General features: G+C 39.5%; 1 protein-coding gene and 1 pseudogene across 2 annotated transcripts; one reads left to right on the forward strand and one right to left on the reverse strand.

Moving 5' to 3' along the window:
• Positions 1-12,625: 12,625 nt before the first annotated feature.
• On the forward strand, positions 12,626-13,828 carry LOC143606725 (uncharacterized). 2 transcript variants are annotated; one of them, XM_077082397.1, is made up of 3 exons: positions 12,626-13,551; positions 13,678-13,779; positions 13,812-13,828. In XM_077082397.1, exons 1-2 carry the CDS (start codon positions 12,684-12,686, stop codon positions 13,728-13,730), a joined length of 921 nt encoding a protein of 306 aa, XP_076938512.1. In that variant the 5' UTR covers positions 12,626-12,683; the 3' UTR covers positions 13,731-13,779; positions 13,812-13,828. The 2 variants fall into 2 exon arrangements, with proteins under 2 accessions (XP_076938512.1, XP_076938511.1); XM_077082396.1 differs by lacking the exon at positions 13,812-13,828 and having other exon boundaries at positions 13,678-13,802.
• Positions 13,829-17,082: 3,254 nt separating this feature from the next.
• On the reverse strand, positions 17,083-19,662 carry LOC143606724 (uncharacterized; annotated as a pseudogene).
• Positions 19,663-20,692: the final 1,030 nt, after the last annotated feature.

Genomic DNA, 20,692 nt, shown 5'->3' on the forward strand with positions numbered 1-20,692 from the left:
GTTGGTTCTGTCTGCCTTCGCGCTCGCGCTCTCTTGACCTTCTGTGTCTGCCTTCGCTCTCGCGCGTGCGCTCGAGCCTTCTCGCGCTAAACCCTTTGAGTTTTCTTCTGTTTAATCTAGCCGTTGCTTTTGTGTTGTCTTATCTTTTGTGCTGTTGACCTAATCTGCTTTATGTCTGAAAAGCCACTTTTGGCGCAGCATGCGCACCAACCCCATTGGTTGGCAGAAAAAGTGACTGACATTATCTTTTGAGATCTGCTTTTTTCCATGCTTGACCAGTACCTTTTTCTGAACCGCCCATGCCTTTTTACTGTTAACCTGTCAACTTTTTCTCTTTTTCCCTGCTGCCGTATCTTTTGATATCTTTTGCTTTTGGAATTTTTTTGCTTTTTGAGATCTTTTTCCCCTTTTCTAGGGATTGTGTTCCCTAGGGTTTCTCTATAAATAATAATAATATTTTCCTAACACTACACACACAAAACACTTAATCTCTCCTGTTCTCCTTGCTCTCTCTGCCGCCTCCCTCTCTGCCTCCGTCTTCCTCCCTGTTCTGTCCTGCTTTTCCGGTAATATATATATATTATATATAATAATTTACTTATTAATTATGCTAACTTATATCAAGACTTAAAACAAATCATTAAAACAATAATCTTATTTATAGGTTAACTTGTGCTTGTTTAAAGTTGGTTCTTGCTTTATCTTACACCGCATCGTTTATCATGTGAGTAATCTCGTACCTAATCCCTTTTTATTTTTACTGTTTTGGGATGTTCATGTGTTCATACAAACTTAGAGTCTTAAACTTGTTTATGAACTTTAGTCGCGCAGTATCCCATGTGTTGAGGACGTTTACTTGGCTGTTATTTGTATGTGTGTATCATTAACCGCTTTGTTCGGCCTATTCCGCAGTTTTCATGGATCCATTAGATGAACACGGGAGACCTATCGTTTACGGTTTTCTTTGTTTACACTTGCACAGATGTTTTCTCGTTTTTGTGCTCAATTGGGAGCACGGATTGAACTATGAACTATGAGCTATGATCTATCTAGGCTTGATCACAATCTGATTGCACCCTTGTTAAACACCAGACATACACGTGTTGCGCGCAGATTTATTGTTATCTATGTATTGTATTAAACTTGATTTCTCACCAACACGCAAGTGTTTGACGTTTATTTTAACACATGTTCAGGTTTGCAGTAGCTGTTTTGGAGCTTGTGGACACGTAGGAAGTTTTCTTTATTTTGGACCTAGATTAAAATGTATCAAGACAAGTTATTGATCGAATATTCTGCCTTATAATATATTGATTATTGTTGTTTTATGTTATCTTGTGTTTACCTTGCGCGTGCGCGAATAAATGTATTTATTAAATATTGACACCCAATAGTGTCACGAGTAATGAAACAATATGTGGCGCCCCGATGTATAATCCGCCTTTGGTCGGGGTGTTACAGATTGGTATCAGAGCTCGTTGACTTTAGGATAGGTGGTTAGACGTAACGGCCTAGAATACCTAAGAGTCCCTTCTCGCGCATGAGAGAAATCTCATGATTGCGCGCTTATTGTTAATTACTCGTTATTTATGAATATGCTCGCGCCTACGCAGTATATGATTTTATGTTTTATTCCGCGATATTTTGATTTTTGATTGAATTTCGATTTTTATTGATTTTACTTACATATTCGTTTGTTGGATTTGAAAATCCGAAAAGTCATGGTGATACATGAATAGTTGATTTTCAATTTCCATTTACGATTATGTTCTAAGGTTGGAGACTTGAAAAGTCATGGTGATACATGAATTGTCAACTTCCAATACTCATTTTCTTGTGTATTTTATATTGAAGATTGAAAAGTCATGGTGATACATGAATCGTCAATCTCCAATACTCGTTTGCTCGTATATTTTAAATTGGGAATTCGGAAAGTCATGGTGATACATGAATTGTCGATTCTTGATTCGAATTTGTTACCTTTATTAAGTCTACATCTAGGGTCATTTATTTTACTTTAACTTTTGACAGTAACTGACTCCGCGAAACCAAGCTTTTCGAGGTTATACTTTGCGCTAAAACCAAGATATTAACTAAAATTAAAACTTTTATAGAATGCCTCCGCTATCAGCTCGCCATCTCAAGAAGAAAGAAGCCGCGCGCAGACGCTCGCAGCAACGTTCCCAGGAAATGGCCGCCGCAATAGCCCAAGCTTTGAGCCAAAACAATACCAACACCTCTGGTTACAACATTAAATCCTTTAACGCGGGTAACCCTCCAAAGTTCACAGGTCTTGAAGGAGCCACCGTGATGCTCCAGTGGCTTGAGAAAATAGAAAACACTTTCCTCCACACCCAATGCCCCTCAGACAGACGAACCCTATATGCTTCTAGTGTCCTGGAATCTAGAGCGCTTACATGGTGGAATGGAGTAGCTCGTGCGCGTGGCGCAGAAACTGCTTCCAACCTGCTCTAGGAGGAATTTAAGGAAATTCTGACGCGAGAATTCTGCCCTCCCAACGAAGTTAAGCGCTTGGAGGAAGAATTTTGGAATCTTAAGCAATACAGTGGCGAAGCGCGCGAGTACGCGACGCGTTTCCATGAACTAAGTTTGCTGGTCCCTCACCTTGTTACCCCTTCCCGCCGAGCCATAGAGAAATTCCTTGGGGGTCTCCCCATGGAAATTCAAGATTCTGTATGGGCCAGAAACCCAGTAACCCTCTCTGACGCCATCGAGTTGGCCGCTGTGCTCAGCGACAACCATGTCATAGCAGGAACCCTGTTCCTGCGGGGAACAGAAAAGACCAAACTCACCAAGACTGCCCCTGAACCAACAGAAACCAAACCTGAACCCTCAAACCGTAACAACCTCAAACGCAGGCGCAAGGCCTATGCGCTTACCAACCCGCCCATTGTCCAGCAACCCATCTACCAACCTCCAGTTTACGCGCCTAACCCACTGACAGCCTACCCAACACCTCCTGTAGTCCATAACTATGCCTTAACCAATCCCGCACTCCCTGCCCCGCCACCTAAGAAACCTTACACAGGAAATCAACCCTTTTGCCCAACCTGTAGACTTCACCACCCAACCCAAACCCCGTGTCGACAATGCAACCGATGTGGCCGCGTTGGTCACTCTGCCGAATACTGTAGAGTCCCTCTCGCCAACCCAATCGCGCCAACACCACCAGTCTACCCGCAGAACCCACAACCAACATACCCTAACCCACGACCCAGATCGTGCTATAACTGCGGTGATCCCAGTCATTTCCGGAACGCGTGCCCAAGGCTACAAGTTCAGATTACGCAAGCGAATCCGGTGAACCAGATTTCAAACCAAGTGACGCGTGGAGGAGCTTTTAACATAACCGCGCACCAAGCGCAAGCGAATAATGACGTAGTTAATGGTACATTTTTGCTTAACGGATTTTATGCTTCTATACTTTTTGATACTGGCGCCGATCGAAGTTTTATTTCTCGCGCCTTCGAGCAGAAGCTTGCGCGACTGCGCGATAACTTAAAAGAAGATTTTTCAGTTGAATTGGCTAATGGTGAAACTGTTTTAATTAACTCAGTGATTAAGGATTGTACGCTTAACCTTAACGAAAACGATTTTCTGATCGACCTCATCCCCATGCCTCTTGGAAGCTTTGATGTTATCATTGGTATGGACTGGCTCTCGAAGAATCGCGCCGAAGTTATTTGCGCCAAGAAGTTGATTCGCATACCTCGAGAAAATGGTGATCTTCACATCTACGGCGAAAAACCCTCCAGTGGTCTTAAGCTTATGTCTTGCGCCGAAGCCCGAAGGCTCATGCGGAAAAGGTGTATTGCATTCTTAGCCCATGTGGTTAAACCTGCTGAAGAAAAGAAGCTTCGCGATATCCCCGTTGTGCGTGATTTCCCTGAAGTTTTTCCTGATGATCTTCCTGGTATCCCTCCCGCTCGTGAAGTCGAGTTCCGTATTGATCTTGTCCCTGGTGCTTCCCCCGTAGCTAAATCTCCTTACCGTCTTGCGCCCGCTGAGATGCAAGAATTGGCAAGCCAACTTCAAGAGTTGACTGCTAAAGGATTCATTCGCCCTAGCTCTTCGCCCTGGGGTGCTCCGGTGTTGTTCGTTAAAAAGAAAGATGGATCGTTTCGCATGTGTATTGATTACCGCGAGTTGAACAAACTCACCATTAAGAACCGGTATCCCTTACCGCGTATTGACGACCTCTTCGATCAACTCCAAGGTGCCTCTTGTTTCTCGAAGATTGATCTCCGCTCTGGCTATCACCAGTTGCGCATCCGCGATGAAGATGTTCCAAAGACTGCTTTTCGAACTCGTTATGGCCATTTTGAATTCTTGGTCATGTCCTTCGGTCTAACCAACGCACCCGCCGTTTTCATGGATCTAATGAATCGGGTGTGTAGGCCTTTCTTGGATAAATTCGTGATTGTGTTTATCGATGATGTTCTGGTGTATTCTAAGACCAAGGCCGAGCATGAGCAACATCTTCGGTTGGTGTTGCAAAAGCTTCGAACCGAGCAGCTCTATGCTAAGCTTTCCAAGTGTGAATTCTGGTCTGATGAAGTACAGTTTCTTGGTCATGTTGTTAACAAGATGGGTATTCATGTCGACCCATCCAAAATTGAAGCAATCAAGAACTGGATTACGCCATCCTCTCCTTCCGAGATCCGTTCATTTCTGGGCTTAGCTGGTTATTACCGGCGTTTCATTTCGAACTTCTCAAAGATCGCTTTGCCTTTAACAGCTCTAACGCACAAAGGTAAACCGTATATTTGGGGCTCGAAGCAAGAAGAAGCCTTTCTATCGCTCAAGCGATTGTTGTGTGAAGCTCCTGTTCTTGCGCTACCTGAGGGTAATGATGATTTTGTCGTGTACTGCGATGCCTCCAACCAAGGTCTCGGTTGTGTTCTTATGCAACGAGGCAAGGTTATCGCTTACGCATCAAGGCAACTTAAGGTTCACGAAAAGAATTATACAACTCACGACCTCGAACTTGGTGCAGTTGTTTTTGCCTTGAAGATCTGGAGACACTACCTTTATGGTACTAAGTGTATCCTCTACACTGACCATAAAAGCCTTCAGCATATCTTTGATCAAAAGGAACTCAACATGAGACAACGCCGATGGAACGAACTCATCAGCGATTACGATTGTGAGATCCGGTATCATCCTGGTAAGGCTAATGTGGTAGCCGATGCGCTCAGCCGAAAACCCTGCCAACTTAACTGTATCTTGCCGCGCACCCAGCTTCACTTCGCGCCGATTCAAAGCAACCTTGAATCGCGTATTCGTGACGCGCAGCGCGCATCCATCAGTAATGGTAACCTTCGCGCCGAGTTAGCGTGTGGCGCGGAAGCGCATTTTGTGCCCAATCTGAGTGGAATTCTCTGCTATCTTAATCGCATCTGGATTCCCTGTGATGAGAATCTTCGCGCTGATATCCTGAGTGAAGCGCACAAATCTCGGTATTCTATTCATCCTGGCGCTGATAAGATGTACAAGGATTTGCGCATTACTTATTGGTGGCCCGGTATGAAAAAGGATATTTCTGTGTTCGTAGCTAAATGTCTGACTTGTTCTAAAGTGAAAGCTGAACACCAACGCCCATCTGGTTTGCTCGAACAACCAGAAATTCCTACGTGGAAATGGGAATGTGTAGCGATGGACTTTATTACCAAGTTACCTTTGACAGCAAGCAAACATGATAGCATTTGGGTAATAGTGGATCGTTTGACTAAGTCTGCTCACTTTCTGCCCATTCGTGAAAACTACCGTGTTGAGCATCTCGCGCAGCTTTATGTCAAGGAAATTGTCTGCCGCCATGGTACTCCTTTGAGCATCATATCCGATCGCGATGGCCGTTTTATATCTCGCTTTTGGAAATCTCTCCAATCTGCGCTAGGAACTCGCTTGGACATGAGTACGGCATATCATCCTCAGACTGACGGTCAGTCTGAGCAAACTATTCAAACTCTTGAGGATATGCTCCGATCTTGTGTTCTTGATTTTGGAGGTAATTGGGATTCACACCTGCCTTTGATTGAGTTCTCTTATAATAACAGCTATCATTCCAGTATTGGTATGGCCCCACTTGAAGCACTTTACGGTCGTAAGTGCCGCTCCCCGATTTGTTGGAGCGAAGTGGGAGAAGCTCAAATCACAGGACCCGAACTTGTTCAAGAGACAACCGATAAAATCGCCAAGATCCGTGATCATCTGCTAACTGCCAGAAGCCAACAGAAGAGTTACGCAGATCGTAGGCGAAAGCCTCTCGAATTTCAAGTTGGTGATCTTGTTCTCCTCAAAGTGTCGCCTTGGAAAGGTGTTGTCCGCTTTGGGAAGAAAGGTAAGCTTGCTCCTCGATATGTTGGACCATTTAAGATTCTCGCGCGTGTAGGAAAAGTTGCCTACAGACTTGACCTGCCGCCCGCGCTCAGTAATGTGCATCCAACGTTCCATGTATCCAATCTCAAGAAGTGTTTAGCTGACGAGAACCTTCACATTCCACTTGATGAAGTTCAAGTTGATGAAACTATGCATTTCGTTGAGAAGCCTGTTGAGATTATGGATCGCGAGGTTAAGCAAACCCAGCGCAGTCGTATCCCTATCGTGAAAGTTCGCTGGGAGTCCAAGCGCGGAGCCGAGTTTACATGGGAAAGGGAAGATCAAATGAAGATCAAGTACCCGCACCTGTTCTCTGCGCAACCTACTTCGAGATAAATTTCGGGACGAAATTTCTTAAAGTAGGGGAGACTGTGACATCTGCCCCGATCCGACCCGACCCAGGTACCCGTTTCTCTGACCCGATCTCTTTCTTTTATGATTTAATATTTATTTATACTTATATTTTACTTTTAATAATAATATATATTTTCCTTCCCGCCTTGTTTCCCTCTTTTTCTTCTAACTCTTTGCTTGTCCTTTGTTCCTTCCCGCCTAAGGTTGTCTGCGCAGCTCCACGCGCCAGACCCCTTACAAGGAATCCTGCGTGAAGACCACCTGTTTCAGCGATACGCGAGACGAACTCTTCTCGCAGCGCGCTAAGAATTGTAATTCTTCTCGCAGCGCGCTAAGAACGGTAGTTCTTCCCGCGACGCGCTAAGGATTTGTAGTTCTTCTCGCAGCGCGCTAAGAATCGTAGTTCATCCCTCGACGCGCGAAGAATTATAGTTCTTCCCGCGGCGCGCTAGGAATTTTAGTTCCTCCCGCGGCGCGCTAAGAAATGTGATTCTTCCCGCGGCGCGCTTAGAAATGTAGTTATTTCCGCGACGCGTTAAGGTTGGTTCTGTCTGCCTTCGCGCTCGCGCTCTCTTGACCTTCTGTGTCTGCCTTCGCTCTCGCGCGTGCGCTCGAGCCTTCTCGCGCTAAACCCTTTGAGTTTTCTTCTGTTTAATCTAGCCGTTGCTTTTGTGTTGTCTTATCTTTTGTGCTGTTGACCTAATCTGCTTTATGTCTGAAAAGCCACTTTTGGCGCAGCATGCGCACCAACCCCATTGGTTGGCAGAAAAAGTGACTGACATTATCTTTTGAGATCTGCTTTTTCCATGCTTGACCAGTACCTTTTTCTGAACCGCCCATGCCTTTTTACTGTTAACCTGTCAGCTTTTTCTCTTTTTCCCTGCTGCCGTATCTTTTGATATCTTTTGCTTTTGGAATCTTTTGCTTTTTGAGATCTTTTTCCCCTTTTCTAGGGATTGTGTTCCCTAGGGTTTCTCTATAAATAATAATAATATTTTCCTAACACTACACACACAAAACACTTAATCTCTCCTGTTCTCCTTGCTCTCTCTGCCGCCTCCCTCTCTGCCTCCGTCTTCCTCCCTGTTCTGTCCTGCTTTTCCGGTAATATATATATATTATATATAACAATTTACTTATTAATTATGCTAACTTATATCAAGACTTAAAACAAATCATTAAAACAATAATCTTATTTATAGGTTAACTTGTGCTTGTTTAAAGTTGGTTCTTGCTTTATCTTACACCGCATCGTTTATCATGTGAGTAATCTCGTACCTAATCCCTTTTTATTTTTACTGTTTTGGGATGTTCATGTGTTCATACAAACTTAGAGTCTTAAACTTGTTTATGAACTTTAGTCACGCAGTATCCCATGTGTTGAGGACGTTTACTTGGCTGTTATTTGTATGTGTGTATCATTAACCGCTTTGTTCGGCCTATTCCGCAGTTTTCATGGATCCATTAGATGAACAAGGGAGACCTATCGTTTACGGTTTTCTTTGTTTACACTTGCACAGATGTTTTCTCGTTTTTGTGCTCAATTGGGAGCACGGATTGAACTATGAACTATGAGCTATGATCTATCTAGGCTTGATCACAATCTGATTGCACCCTTGTTAAACACCAGACATACACGTGTTGCGCGCAGATTTATTGTTATCTATGTATTGTATTAAACTTGATTTCTCACCAACACGCAAGTGTTTGACGTTTATTTTAACACATGTTCAGGTTTGCAGTAGCTGTTTTGGAGCTTGTGGACACGTAGGAAGTTTTCTTTATTTTGGACCTAGATTAAAATGTATCAAGACAAGTTATTGATCGAATATTCTGCCTTATAATATATTGATTATTGTTGTTTTATGTTATCTTGTGTTTACCTTGCGCGTGCGCGAATAAATGTATTTATTAAATATTGACACCCAATAGTGTCACGAGTAATGAAACAATATGTGGCGCCCCGATGTATAATCCGCCTTTGGTCGGGGTGTTACATTAAACCTTGCTAGTATTAATGGTGATAATTGGTTGACCTATGATGGCGGTTAACGTTTACTTTAGAGTTTTTCTTGAGGGCAAGCAAAAGATAAATGTGGGGATGTGATGTTCGGTTTATCTGTACATATTTATGTGTGTTAACTTACCCGTTTTACTCGTTTAGTTTAGGAACTATGGTACTTCATACATATTTGTTGTGTTTCAGGTCACAGGTACTTAACGCGCTTAATTTGGACCTGTACAAGCATGGAATGAAGACCCGGGATGTCCAGCACGCTTACCGAGGCACTCATGTGGACTTGCTGACTGAAGTGACCCATCGCATAGCGCGATGGGTGTGGGAGGCAGGGCATCGCGCTACGCGATGCCCTTGATTTAATGATGCTTTGACTTTTGGTCCATCGCGTAGCACGATGGACTAGAGGAGGGGACCATCGCGTTACGCGATGGTCCGCACAGACGGGAAAGTTAGGGTTTGCATGTTATATTCGTTTTGACGACCGTAGACGCTATTCTTCACCTTCCAGGCGATTTCCAGAGCAGAAGAGCAAGTCCCGATCATCCTCAATCATCTCTAAGTGTCCTACATGGCCTACCAGATCATAACCGAGGCCCGAGAGATGCCGATACGCGGCTAGTTTCTTCGAGTCATACCCGGGATGTAGAGTATTGTATCTTTCAGTTTTTCTCATGTATTTAGAACGAATTGATTGTAATGATCTTTGATTAATCTATGAGTATTGATGTCTAGTATTATTGTGCACTCAGTCAGTTTAGGTTTAATTCGATCAGAACGATTATTTGCCAGTTGCTATGATAATTGCTTATAGGATTGTTTTGACTAGTTGAATGTGATGAAGCATACGTTTTCCCTTAGTTGAGTCACACTGGCAGGGACTGTTTGATAACCAGTGTCGTGTGTTAGTAAGCGTTGATGCCTAAGGTTTATCTAGTTAGTCAATCGGTATTGATCAGTGATTGTTAATCTGTTAAGTTGCATGAGTTTGCTGTTAGGTTAATTACTTGGATTCTCGGGTGTGATTTGTCTTTGTTAATTGATTGAATACGTGATTACTTGGTTGCTTGTTATAACATATAAACCGTTTGCTAGTGTGATCAGCACTTTAATTGAATTACTTCATAAGTTTAGGAATTGATTTCACTTCACACTGACCACATACTCCTGGTGGATACGATCCCTGACTTACCCTAGCTGCTTAGGTTAATTAGGTTTTTGCATGACTCAAACAACGGTCATCATTGATCGTCCCAAATCGTATTTTCTTTTTTTAGTTCTGACATCTAGCAACAAAAAATATATATAAACGAATTACAAAAAGGGGTATTATAGGGACACCCCCTTTTTGCTAAAACACCCACTAAGGGAGTGTTTGGGTGACTTTTTAGAATTACTTTTTTGCTGATTTGCTTTTTGAAAAGCAAAAGCCAATTTTGAAAAGCTCCAATTTAAAGCTTTTGAAGGAGCTTTCCCAAACACCTTTTGGATTTTTTGTACCGTATATCGAACCGAGTTTACCACGGTTAAACCGATTATCCAATTTTTTACACCGAAAACCCAATATACCCGAACTGATTTACCAAATTGTAACCATGTCGGTTGGTATATTATTTGGATGTTAGTTATTTTCGACACTTTTATATCAAACTCGTTACTTTTAACACTAAGGTAACGTTTGGTATGCAATAAAGACAGAGGAATAAAATGATTTATTGCATCGGAATGAAAAAGGTGATGTTTGATGACTCAATGGAATGAAATCACCCGTTACACATTAAATATTATTCCGTTAAAACCATTCCATATCATCCCATTCTTTTTTTTTCCATTTCATTCCTCTTTCATTATACTTTCTTAGCAACACCACCTAACAACAACACTCACCACCACTACCATTGCCACCGCCACTGTTGCCGCCAGCATCGTTGCTTTAACCACCACAACCAATGTCATCATCGTCGCATGACCCATCACCGCCACCGCCACTGTCGTTGTCTAACCACCGCCACCTGACTACAATCACGGTCGCCACCACCCTACCATTACCATCACCACCACCTGACCACCAATAGTACCACCGCTACCACCACCACTTGACTACCCCCACCACCACCATTGTCGTCATTGGAACTATGGTCGTCACCATTGCAATTTTTTTATTTTGGTAAAAAAAATATTTTGAGATAAGAGTATTTTTATTATTTCTCTTTCATTCCTATATTTTTTTTATACCAAACAACATAAAGTAGTAGTTCATTTCATTCTTATAGGCTAACCAAACAAAATAGGAAAATTGGATTCCAATAATCCAAACTATTAAACATTGGTCAATATTAATTCTAACTATTACTTTGACAGGTGGCAATCTCAACTATCACTTTTGTTACTAATAACAATCCTTAACTAAAAAATTGTTAACTCCGTTAATTTTGTCCTTTTAAGTTAGTGTGAAATGATCGAACCGCCCCCACTAACAAATATATACTACTACTAACAATAATAATAATAATAATAATAATAATAATAATAAAAACAAAAAGAACGAACAAGCTTCATAAGTCATTTTCTCCAGCCTAACTTCACCGGAAAATTGGGAACTCCGATAATCACCGCTGAACCTAACTCCACCAGAGAATGGGAACTCCAGTATCAACCACCAACCTAACTCCATCGGAAAATCTGGAACTCCGGTAACCACCGCCAAACCTGCAACTCGACTAAATCAACGAATAATCACAGAGTAAACTCATAGACAACGTTAGAGACCGCATTTGTTTGGTTCATATCACATACGATCTAAAGTTAACCCATAATCACAATGTTGGATATGAACCATACTTCCCAAATTGGCTCAGATCTGGTTCAGATTGTCCGAAATATCGCCTGGGACGACATTAGATACAACTATTATCTTAGTGACCGACCGCACCTGACAAAGAGTGGGCGAGAAATCTGGTTGCCTATGACCGGCCTAACATCTCCTAGCCGGAAAAATGTGAGGAAGACAAAGGGGCGAGAAACGACTATGGTGGAGATGGTGGTCATGGAAAATGGGTGGAGAAGGAGACAAATACCGGGGATGCGGAGAATGATTGTCGGGGTGGGTTTATGGTGATCGAGTTTTGCCCGTTATAGCCGGTGATGAAGGTGGAGTTAGGTTCCGCAGTGGTGGTTACGGGAGTTCCAGATTTTCCGGTGGATTTAGGTCAACAGTTACCGGAGTTCCCATTCTCTGGTGGAGTTAGGTTCTGCGGTGTCGGAAGAGATGACTGAGATTGGTTTGCTCTTTTTGTTGTTTATATTATTATTATTATTATTATTATTATTATTAGTGGGGTAGTTCGGTCATTTCACTAACTTAAAAGAATAAAACTAACAGAGTTAACAATTTTTTCAGTGAAGGATTGTTATTAATAACAAAAGTGATAGTTGGGATTGTCACCGGTCAAAATGATAGTTGAAATTAATGTTGGCCAATGGTTAATAGTTTGGATTATTAGAATCCAATTTTCCAACAAAATAAATGAATAGTAATGATCTATTCGATTCCCTTATCGATTTCATTCTTTCTCTCATTTTATTCGATTAACTCTAACCAAAAATACCCTAATTATTTACTTTTGAACACATAATGGGCCGTTACAAATCTGTCAGCAAGAAATTTAGATACCTATAGATTATTAATCATGTCTCTTCTATATAAATATACTTGTGATTTCTAACCATTTTTCTAAACTTAACATGTAGAACCAAAGCATCACATTCTTACCTAGAAAAGTAGAAAAGCTCCACAAACCTACAAAACATATTTAATTATTATTATTACTTTACACACACATATATAGCCCTCATTAACCCAAAAAACCCTCTCCCCATCTCAATCGATAAGAGTATATGTACGTGCACCAACATGTCACTCATTACAAACATTCCAACTTCATTGACAACAAAACTCACTATAATTTGTGTCTTGTTATTTCTTTCATCATCCCCGACCACCTCCCAAACATGCAAACACACGTGCGGCCCGATACCCGTCAAGTACCCCTTTGGGACCGGTCCAGGCTGCGGTGACCCCCGGTTCCAAACCCGAGTAACATGCAATAACCAACATCTCACCTTCACCACACACACCGGGTGCTACCCGATCACCGACATTGACTACTCGAACCAAGTCATCTACATCACCGACCCCTCGATGTCAACGTGTGCGTGCACCCAACCCAGCAAAGGCTTTAGTCTCGATTGGGACGCTCCATTTAGCTTTCACGACAATACTGTTTTCGCCCTTCTCAATTGCGACGCTTCGTCGTCGCCAATTTTTAAATCGGATAAAAATAACAACTCGGTTTCGCCTGTTTGTGATTCGGGAAGCGGGAGTCTGGTTTGTGAGCAACTAAACTCGTGTCAAGCTGTGAGTCGGCTTGGTATCCCCGTGTCCACGTGTTGTGTGTACACTCCCGTGGACCTCGGCCCATCGTTTGAGATGGACTTGCAAAAGTTGAGTTGTGGGTCTTATTCGGGTTTGTATGGGTTTAATGAGCATCCGGATAATCCCGAAGCTTGGAAATATGGCGTCGCGGTAAAGTATAAGTTTAACTTTAACAATGAGTATCCACCCATGTGTGCTAATTGTGAGAAAAGTAATGGGGTTTGTGGGTACGAAGGACCGTATAATTCATTTGTATGTAATTGCCATAGTGGTATTAATACCACGACGGATTGTTCATTTGAAGCTACGTGGAACGGTTCTTTGCGATTTCTTCCTAATAGCAACGGTCAGATGGTGTATTTTTTTTTTTTTTGACACGACATCTATTATCGACGGATATATGTTTTGATATGATGTGTTTATTATCGACGGATATATGTTTTGATATGATGTGTTTATGTGTTGTGTGCAGTAAGTTTGTGGATATACGCGTTGGCGTGGATAGTGACATGGATGATGGCGTAAATCGCAAAGATATCAATTTGTGTTCTTAAAGTTCTCTAGATATCAGGAAGTCGTGACTAAATTAACTGATTGTGTTTTTAGTGACTGGTTTGGTATTTCAATTTATTCGTAGTATATGGTAAATGTAGTTGCAAGTTGTCTTATTCATTGACGTTTTTTTAATGATCGGAACATGTCACTATTTGTTTGTGACTGGTCATATGAAAAGAACTAGTCACTATAACAATAACTTTAAACGAAATAAAAAGTTAGTGATCCAAAAAGGAACAGAATATGGTTCTTATTCTTGTGTACAAAAAGTAAAAATTAGGCCCACCATTTTCAAGGCCCTAGAGAATTTCATTCTAATATGAATGAAGTTTTAAGGGTTGCATTAAATGTATTGAACTTGTTGAAAAAAAAATAATTAAAAATGAAGTATGTCACATTAGATGATTTGATCATCCTCCTTATTTGGAAGCAAAACATCCATTCGTACGTGAACTTGTAATATGTAGACCCAAATAATACGTGCTCTATATTATCGATGGTTGTCGATCACTAACGTAATAAACGAAATTTGATAGATATGTTTGAACTTCAAAGTTATCGGATTTGCTACACTATGTATAATTGATGGTTATGACACCCTCTCACTATCAATATAAGACAAGTGGTTTAACTATCAACATAATTGTTAGTAACAATTACTTTTAATAAAGAAAAAATAAGTTGTTCAATTTGATTGGTTGAATTAATATGTGGCCCTGCATCTTGAGCCCGTTAGCTCCTACACCAGTCTAATAAGTTAACCTTGTATGTGTCATAGTTTTTCAAAAACTGTCAACTTTTCTTACTAAACGAATAAATTTTTACCCATGTAAACCTAAATTTCCATTAAAACTTCCATTCAACACCTAGAAATGTTTTAACACCAAAAATTGTAATGTGTTTTATGTCTTGGGGTTGTTCACAAGCCGAGTCAGGTTTAAGATCGAGCTCGGCACAACTTGAATTTGAAATCAAGCTAAACATCTAAGCTTGAGCTTAGCTCAGTTTTAAAAAGGAAATTTAATAAAATATTTCAACAAAATAAAATCAAACTTATAAGGATCATAAAATGACGTCGAGTGATCACTTTGAAGTAGAATTAAAAATAGGAAAATTTGTTTTAAATAATCTCAACTATACTCTATTGGAAAATAGCATTCTCAATTTTATTTTTGGCTGGTGACGGTACCAACTAAAAAGTGTATTTACTTACTACCAACGGTCCCCGACTAATGGAGTTAACCATCCGTTAGTCTGATGTTTACCTGGCACGTCTAGTTTTCAATAGGGCTGTCAATTCCTGACACGACCCAAAACTCGACACGAAAAAATATAGGTTTTGGGTCGACCGACACGACCCATTTTCTTAAATAGGTCAACCCGAACCCGACCCGTCAAAAAGTGGGTTGACTTGCTAACCCGTTTAAAAGTTTTATAGAAGTTAATATTCTGATTTTAGAGATAAGAAGTGTTAAATTTTAAAGTTAAATACTTTGATTTATAATTTTTCATATATCTATTAACTTTTAAAAATTAAACTAATTACTTTTTAAATATTTTTGTCCACTCTTCACTTCCGGTATTTATATTCTATTAGTCCTAACCATCTATTCTCTTATTATTTCCTTCCGTTTATTCTTATCTTAAGCAATATATGCGAATCAAAGTTTGTTAATTGAACATGAGAGACAAATACACAAAAACAATTAAATCTATCACAAAATTGTTAAAATGTTTTATATGAATAAGAGTAATTGATTGTCTAGGTTATTATTAAGCCACTAGATATTAATCATATTCGTAAATGAACGTAAAATGGGTTGACCCAAACACGACACGGATTTAAATGGGCCGACACGACACGAATAAATATATGGGTCGGGTTAGGGTTGAAAAATCTCAACACCCCAACCCGATAACCCGCCAACCCGACACGATTGACACCCCTAGTTTTCAATAAGTATTATGAGACAGCATTACATGGTAATAATCATTTCTTTTTTTTGAAAAATTAGTTTTAAATAATCACAACTATACTACATTGACAAATAACAATCCCAACTAAAAAGTATTTTTTTTTCCAATTTCCTTATCAAAAACTTAAATAGTTTGGATTATAATTTTCCTTATCTAAAACTTAAATAGTTAAAACTGTTTCCCTTTTTTAAGAATTAGTGTCAGAACTAGTGTCAGTGAGGGTCTTTAGCTGAGCTAATCAGCTTGTTCTCATCTTGGGCTTCGTTGGGCCTTGGGGAGGGGGGGGGGGCAATGTTAACCCAAACAACTTAACTCGGGTTCAAATTGAATCAGAACCTTTTCCTTAACGGATTCATTTGGGTCACCATCTCCAATATGTAAGTATGTAACGGCCCCAATGGTCACAATAGTAGTGGCTAAAATAAGACCAGTCAGCCGCATTTTGTTAAAATGACTCGTTTTGACCCGTCACCTCACCCCCAAAACGCTACTACAAATCCATACCCACCTCACTAGTATATGATACCAGCACGACCCGTGCACCCGAATATCTACAAACACCATATCCCACAAAAAAATAACATGATGAAAAAACCTTTTTCTAGTAATTAATCATCAGATATTGAATTGGACCCTTGCATTATCAACAAACTAATCATATCGACTCTTGATTGACCGCCAACATGTGGTATCTCATACGATCGATACCATTTAACCTTACACAACATAATATCTGCTCTGGCAACTCCTCTGCTTTGTTTCCCTGTCACAATTTTTATGAAGTTGAGGCGTAAAAACATGAAACAAAACAAGAAAAACCCAATCCTGTAACATGCGTATGAACTAATACTTGCCTGAATTGTGAGACCCACATCTAAAATGCAGTTCTTTAGTCGATCTTGAAACGCTTCAAACCCTTTCCGGGAGATGTAACTAAATCTATGCATATCCAAATCAATTTCAAAGTAACTTTCACCCTGTAAAATAGTATGTTAATATTGAATATAATATTGAAATTGCTGAGTAATTATAAGTGGAAACTCACTTCGTAGAATTCATGTTGTGGACGTGAAAGCACAGGCTTTTCATTATAAGCATGCATAAGCTTCCTCTCGGGTGCACTTAACTGAAGGTCCTCCATGTTTACAACCCGACCCAATATTTTCAACCGTTCACGAAATGGTACGAGTGTGTCAACAGGAAAACCTTTGACTTTTTCTATTTCATCGTCTAGAATCCTCTATATCATAAAATGCAATAAAAACTATAGAATAAGTGCACGTGAAGGGATGACTATTTTATAAAATATATTAGTTGGCGTTTATTGTGATTATCTCTATCATTATTAGAAGATATGTGATAGGTAGCCTTTTGTAGTAGGCAAACACTCCCAAAGAACAAGATAAAGAAGCTAGATATTGAAACAACTTTTCATCATAATTTTTCATTACTTTATATCTAAACAAACAAACCTTTTTATAGGCTAAATAAAGTAAACAATAAACAACTGAAACATGGATGTAAAACATGGGATCATGGACTACTAGAAGCTAATGATATGGAATATGCATGCAACAGTGGAGAACGTGGACTTGAGGGTGTTGCGGAGGTGACCAGGTGATAATGCACGTATCAATATGATTTTATTAGGTTTCCTCTTTAATTATCCTCATTGTATATGGTTGATAAATAATAGGCATGTAGACGAACCAAACATTCATTTAACCGCTCATGAATCACTCGGCGGGAAATTTGTTTATTTTCATTCAAAAAGCTCATTTATTTTTTGTTCGTTCGCATTCATTTATGTTCGTAGTTTACGCTTATTTTGATACACTCACTATTATATTTATTCAAATTTTTAGGCCCAAAACAATTTAGTCTAGGTCTAATAACTCTTTAGGCCCAACACATGGATATTCACATTTAGTTAATTGGGTTTAGCTAAGTTATGTTCACTCATGTATCTTCAATTTTGCCCGTTTGTTTACGTTCGTGAATTGTTCGTTTATATAGTCAATGAAAGAACATAAAAGAAGACGATCATCTCTTAACAAACAAACACGAAAAAGAACATTCTGTTCATTTAATGTTGTGTTTGATTGTTTGTTCGGATAAAGTTAAACAAACGCACATGAGCATGCTTCGTTCGTGTTCGTTTAGAAGCCTAATTAATAATCCATAATACCTAAGGGGGCTTTCATTATTTTGATAGGTGATTCTTACCCTCATATTATCTTGAAATTGGGACGAAAGCTCCTTCGAGTAGCCATCAGAAAGTTTAAAGTACAAAATGATACTCATTCCTTCACCATCTATTTCCCCTTGAAAAAACGCAGCCGGGTACGATGGTACCTTTAGAACCACAATTTAAAAAGTGTCACAACATTATAAGTATTTAAAAATGTCACTTTTAAGACTAAAAGTTACAAATATGAATAAATGAATGTACCTGCACATTTACAACAAGAATAGAAGGTAAATCTCCTGAAGAAGAACCGACAACGGGAAGCTCAACAAACCGAGCAATGTGATCAATTTTCCTTTGAGATAAGAACACGTCAACACCAAATGGATAATATGCTGCATAATTAGAGCATGTTCCTTCTTTTTATCCCTGTAAACATTCACATAACCAATTACATGTTTATATAACATTATAACCAATTACATGTCTATATAACATTATAACAAATTAACACTTACTTCAAATAATTCTCTGCGCGGATCCTAAAAGTCTTCGGTTCAACATATGACCAAGAATCAAGCACTTTCTTATCTATCGGACAGAAAGGCACCTGTGAACCTGCTATCGGTCTTTGCAGCTGCATCTTTGAAGAAACTAGAAAAGAAAAAAAAAAGTTCAATTTTGGTCATTTTTTGTCAAATTTATGTGTCCATAAATTATATTTGCATGCTAGTTAGGGGTGTAAACGAGCCAAGTCGAGCTGAGCTTGACTTTATCTAGGCTCAAGCTAGGCTCATTTCATTTCGAGCACTATTTCTAAATCTTGAGCTCAGCTCGTGAGTTTTTTCTCGAGCTCGGCTCGTTTATTATGTATTAATTTACATGCATCAACAGTTTTTTTTATATACTTTTAACTATAATCTTTTATATCTAACATAAGATAAATTATTTGATTAATTTATCATAAATTTATATATTAAAACGGTTATTATAAAGACGTATATTTAAATTTTCATATACTAAATAAAAGTTATATAAATAATAGGCTCAATCAGGCTAGCAAGCTAGCTCGAGCTCGTTTAAGCTGGCTCAGTTCAAGCTTTTAGCGAGCTGATCTCAAGTAGCTCACGAGCGGCTATACTAGTTTAGTAGTTTACACATCTAATGCTAGTATATTACTCACAGATATTCGCATTCGGATGCCCGTCTTTCCACTTGAATGAAAGTTTATGTACAACCTTCTTCCGTGCACTCGGTGGGCTAGAACTTAACGATGCTCGTTTCTCAACGGAAGGAACCGTAGCAGCAAGACAAGGCAGACAATTTGTGGGAATGACTCCACAGTCCAACAAACCATCTTCCCTTCCATGACTATTATCATCTACAGAAGACGATATCTCATCAAGATACACGGGCGTGATCTCATTAGGACCGTCGGATCTTGATTTGGGATTCGTTTCTTCTGGGCGCACACCATCTCCATGGCTAACATCCCTGAGAGAAGCTATGCTTGCCCTTGAAGCACCTTCTGAGCCGTTTAACGACAATACATCTGAATGCATATTAATTGTTAAGATAAAGTTAAAATAAATATTTAACAACTGGAAAATGACTAAGATAACATTACCATCAAGAACACTTTGGAAATCATCTTCACTGCAGTCAGATTCAAGAACTGCTGCAGAATCATACCAAGACTCATCAGTGCTCCCTGTTAATAAATAAAAAAAGGTAAATCTTAGTCAGCTAGTAATACACAAAACTTCATAATAATATATCTTGAAAGAGTTAAATTTGCATTTTGCAGCAATGCCTTATAAGAGTTAGCAGACTTCTACATGGACCAGCTATACAGAAAGAGACCTAAGATAAAAGAGGCATAACTTAGGCTACTGGTCTAGTTACAAAAAATATTTTTCCCTAACTATAATGTTTTCCAAAATCTTTCCATTTAGTGTAAAAACTATAAATCACCAATTGCCTTAGTTAACTGAATTGTTGATGCTGATTTTTGTTTTGAGAAGTGAATGAGGCACAGAGAATCTCTATAATTAGAAAGAAATTGAATATTCAACTAGACCTGTTAACGAATCAAACAAACAAGAACATATGATGGAACCCATTTTTTTTATTGTGCCCGTTCATTAAGAAAATGGGCATGTTTGTGTTCATTTAAAACCTAAACGAGCACAAATGAACATAAACAAAGAAACAAAATTAAATGAACAAGTCTAACGCATCACAATTTATCCAAAAACACATCTAAATTAGTTGTTTAAATCTACATACATGACTCATTCAACATATCCATCATGATTAGTGGTATAAATGAGCCCAAAGTATGTTTATAATTATATTATATAAATCTGACTATTTATTAAAAATTAAGCGAACATAAACGTAGAGCATAAACGGACGTACAAAGCGTGTGTTCATGTTCGTTTGTTTTGTTTAATTAAGTGAACAAAAATAAACTATTCGTGTAAATAACCCCCAAAAACAATAAAATTGAGTCAAAATGGAGATCAATGAATACACCAACAGCCTATCTAGAGAGAACCTCGAGGATTAGCGGAGAGGCGATCGGACGGTAATTGATCGGAAAATCGAGTAGAAACTCGTCGATTTACGGCTTTCTTCCGTCGCCGTCGGGAACTGATTCCACCGCCGACGCAATTGTCCGGCGTCGACAAGCAAGCGCCCATCACATAATAATAATAATTATCCAACAACAACCGCTTCACTTCTCAATAACAAGCAGACACCT

Source organism: Bidens hawaiensis, unplaced genomic scaffold (genome assembly GCF_021521415.1).
Source record: "Bidens hawaiensis isolate Kalapana, Puna unplaced genomic scaffold, B.hawaiensis_p1.1 tig00076805_1, whole genome shotgun sequence".
Classification (NCBI taxonomy): domain Eukaryota; kingdom Viridiplantae; phylum Streptophyta; class Magnoliopsida; order Asterales; family Asteraceae; genus Bidens; species Bidens hawaiensis.

Coding starts and splice junctions, on each gene's coding strand:
- LOC143606725 (XM_077082397.1), top strand. CDS start 12,684: ATGTCACTCATTACAAACATTCCAACTTCATTGACAACAAAACTCACT. Junction 13,552..13,677: donor ATTTCTTCCTAATAGCAACG/GTCAGATGGTGT, acceptor TGTTGTGTGCAG/TAAGTTTGTGGATATACGCG.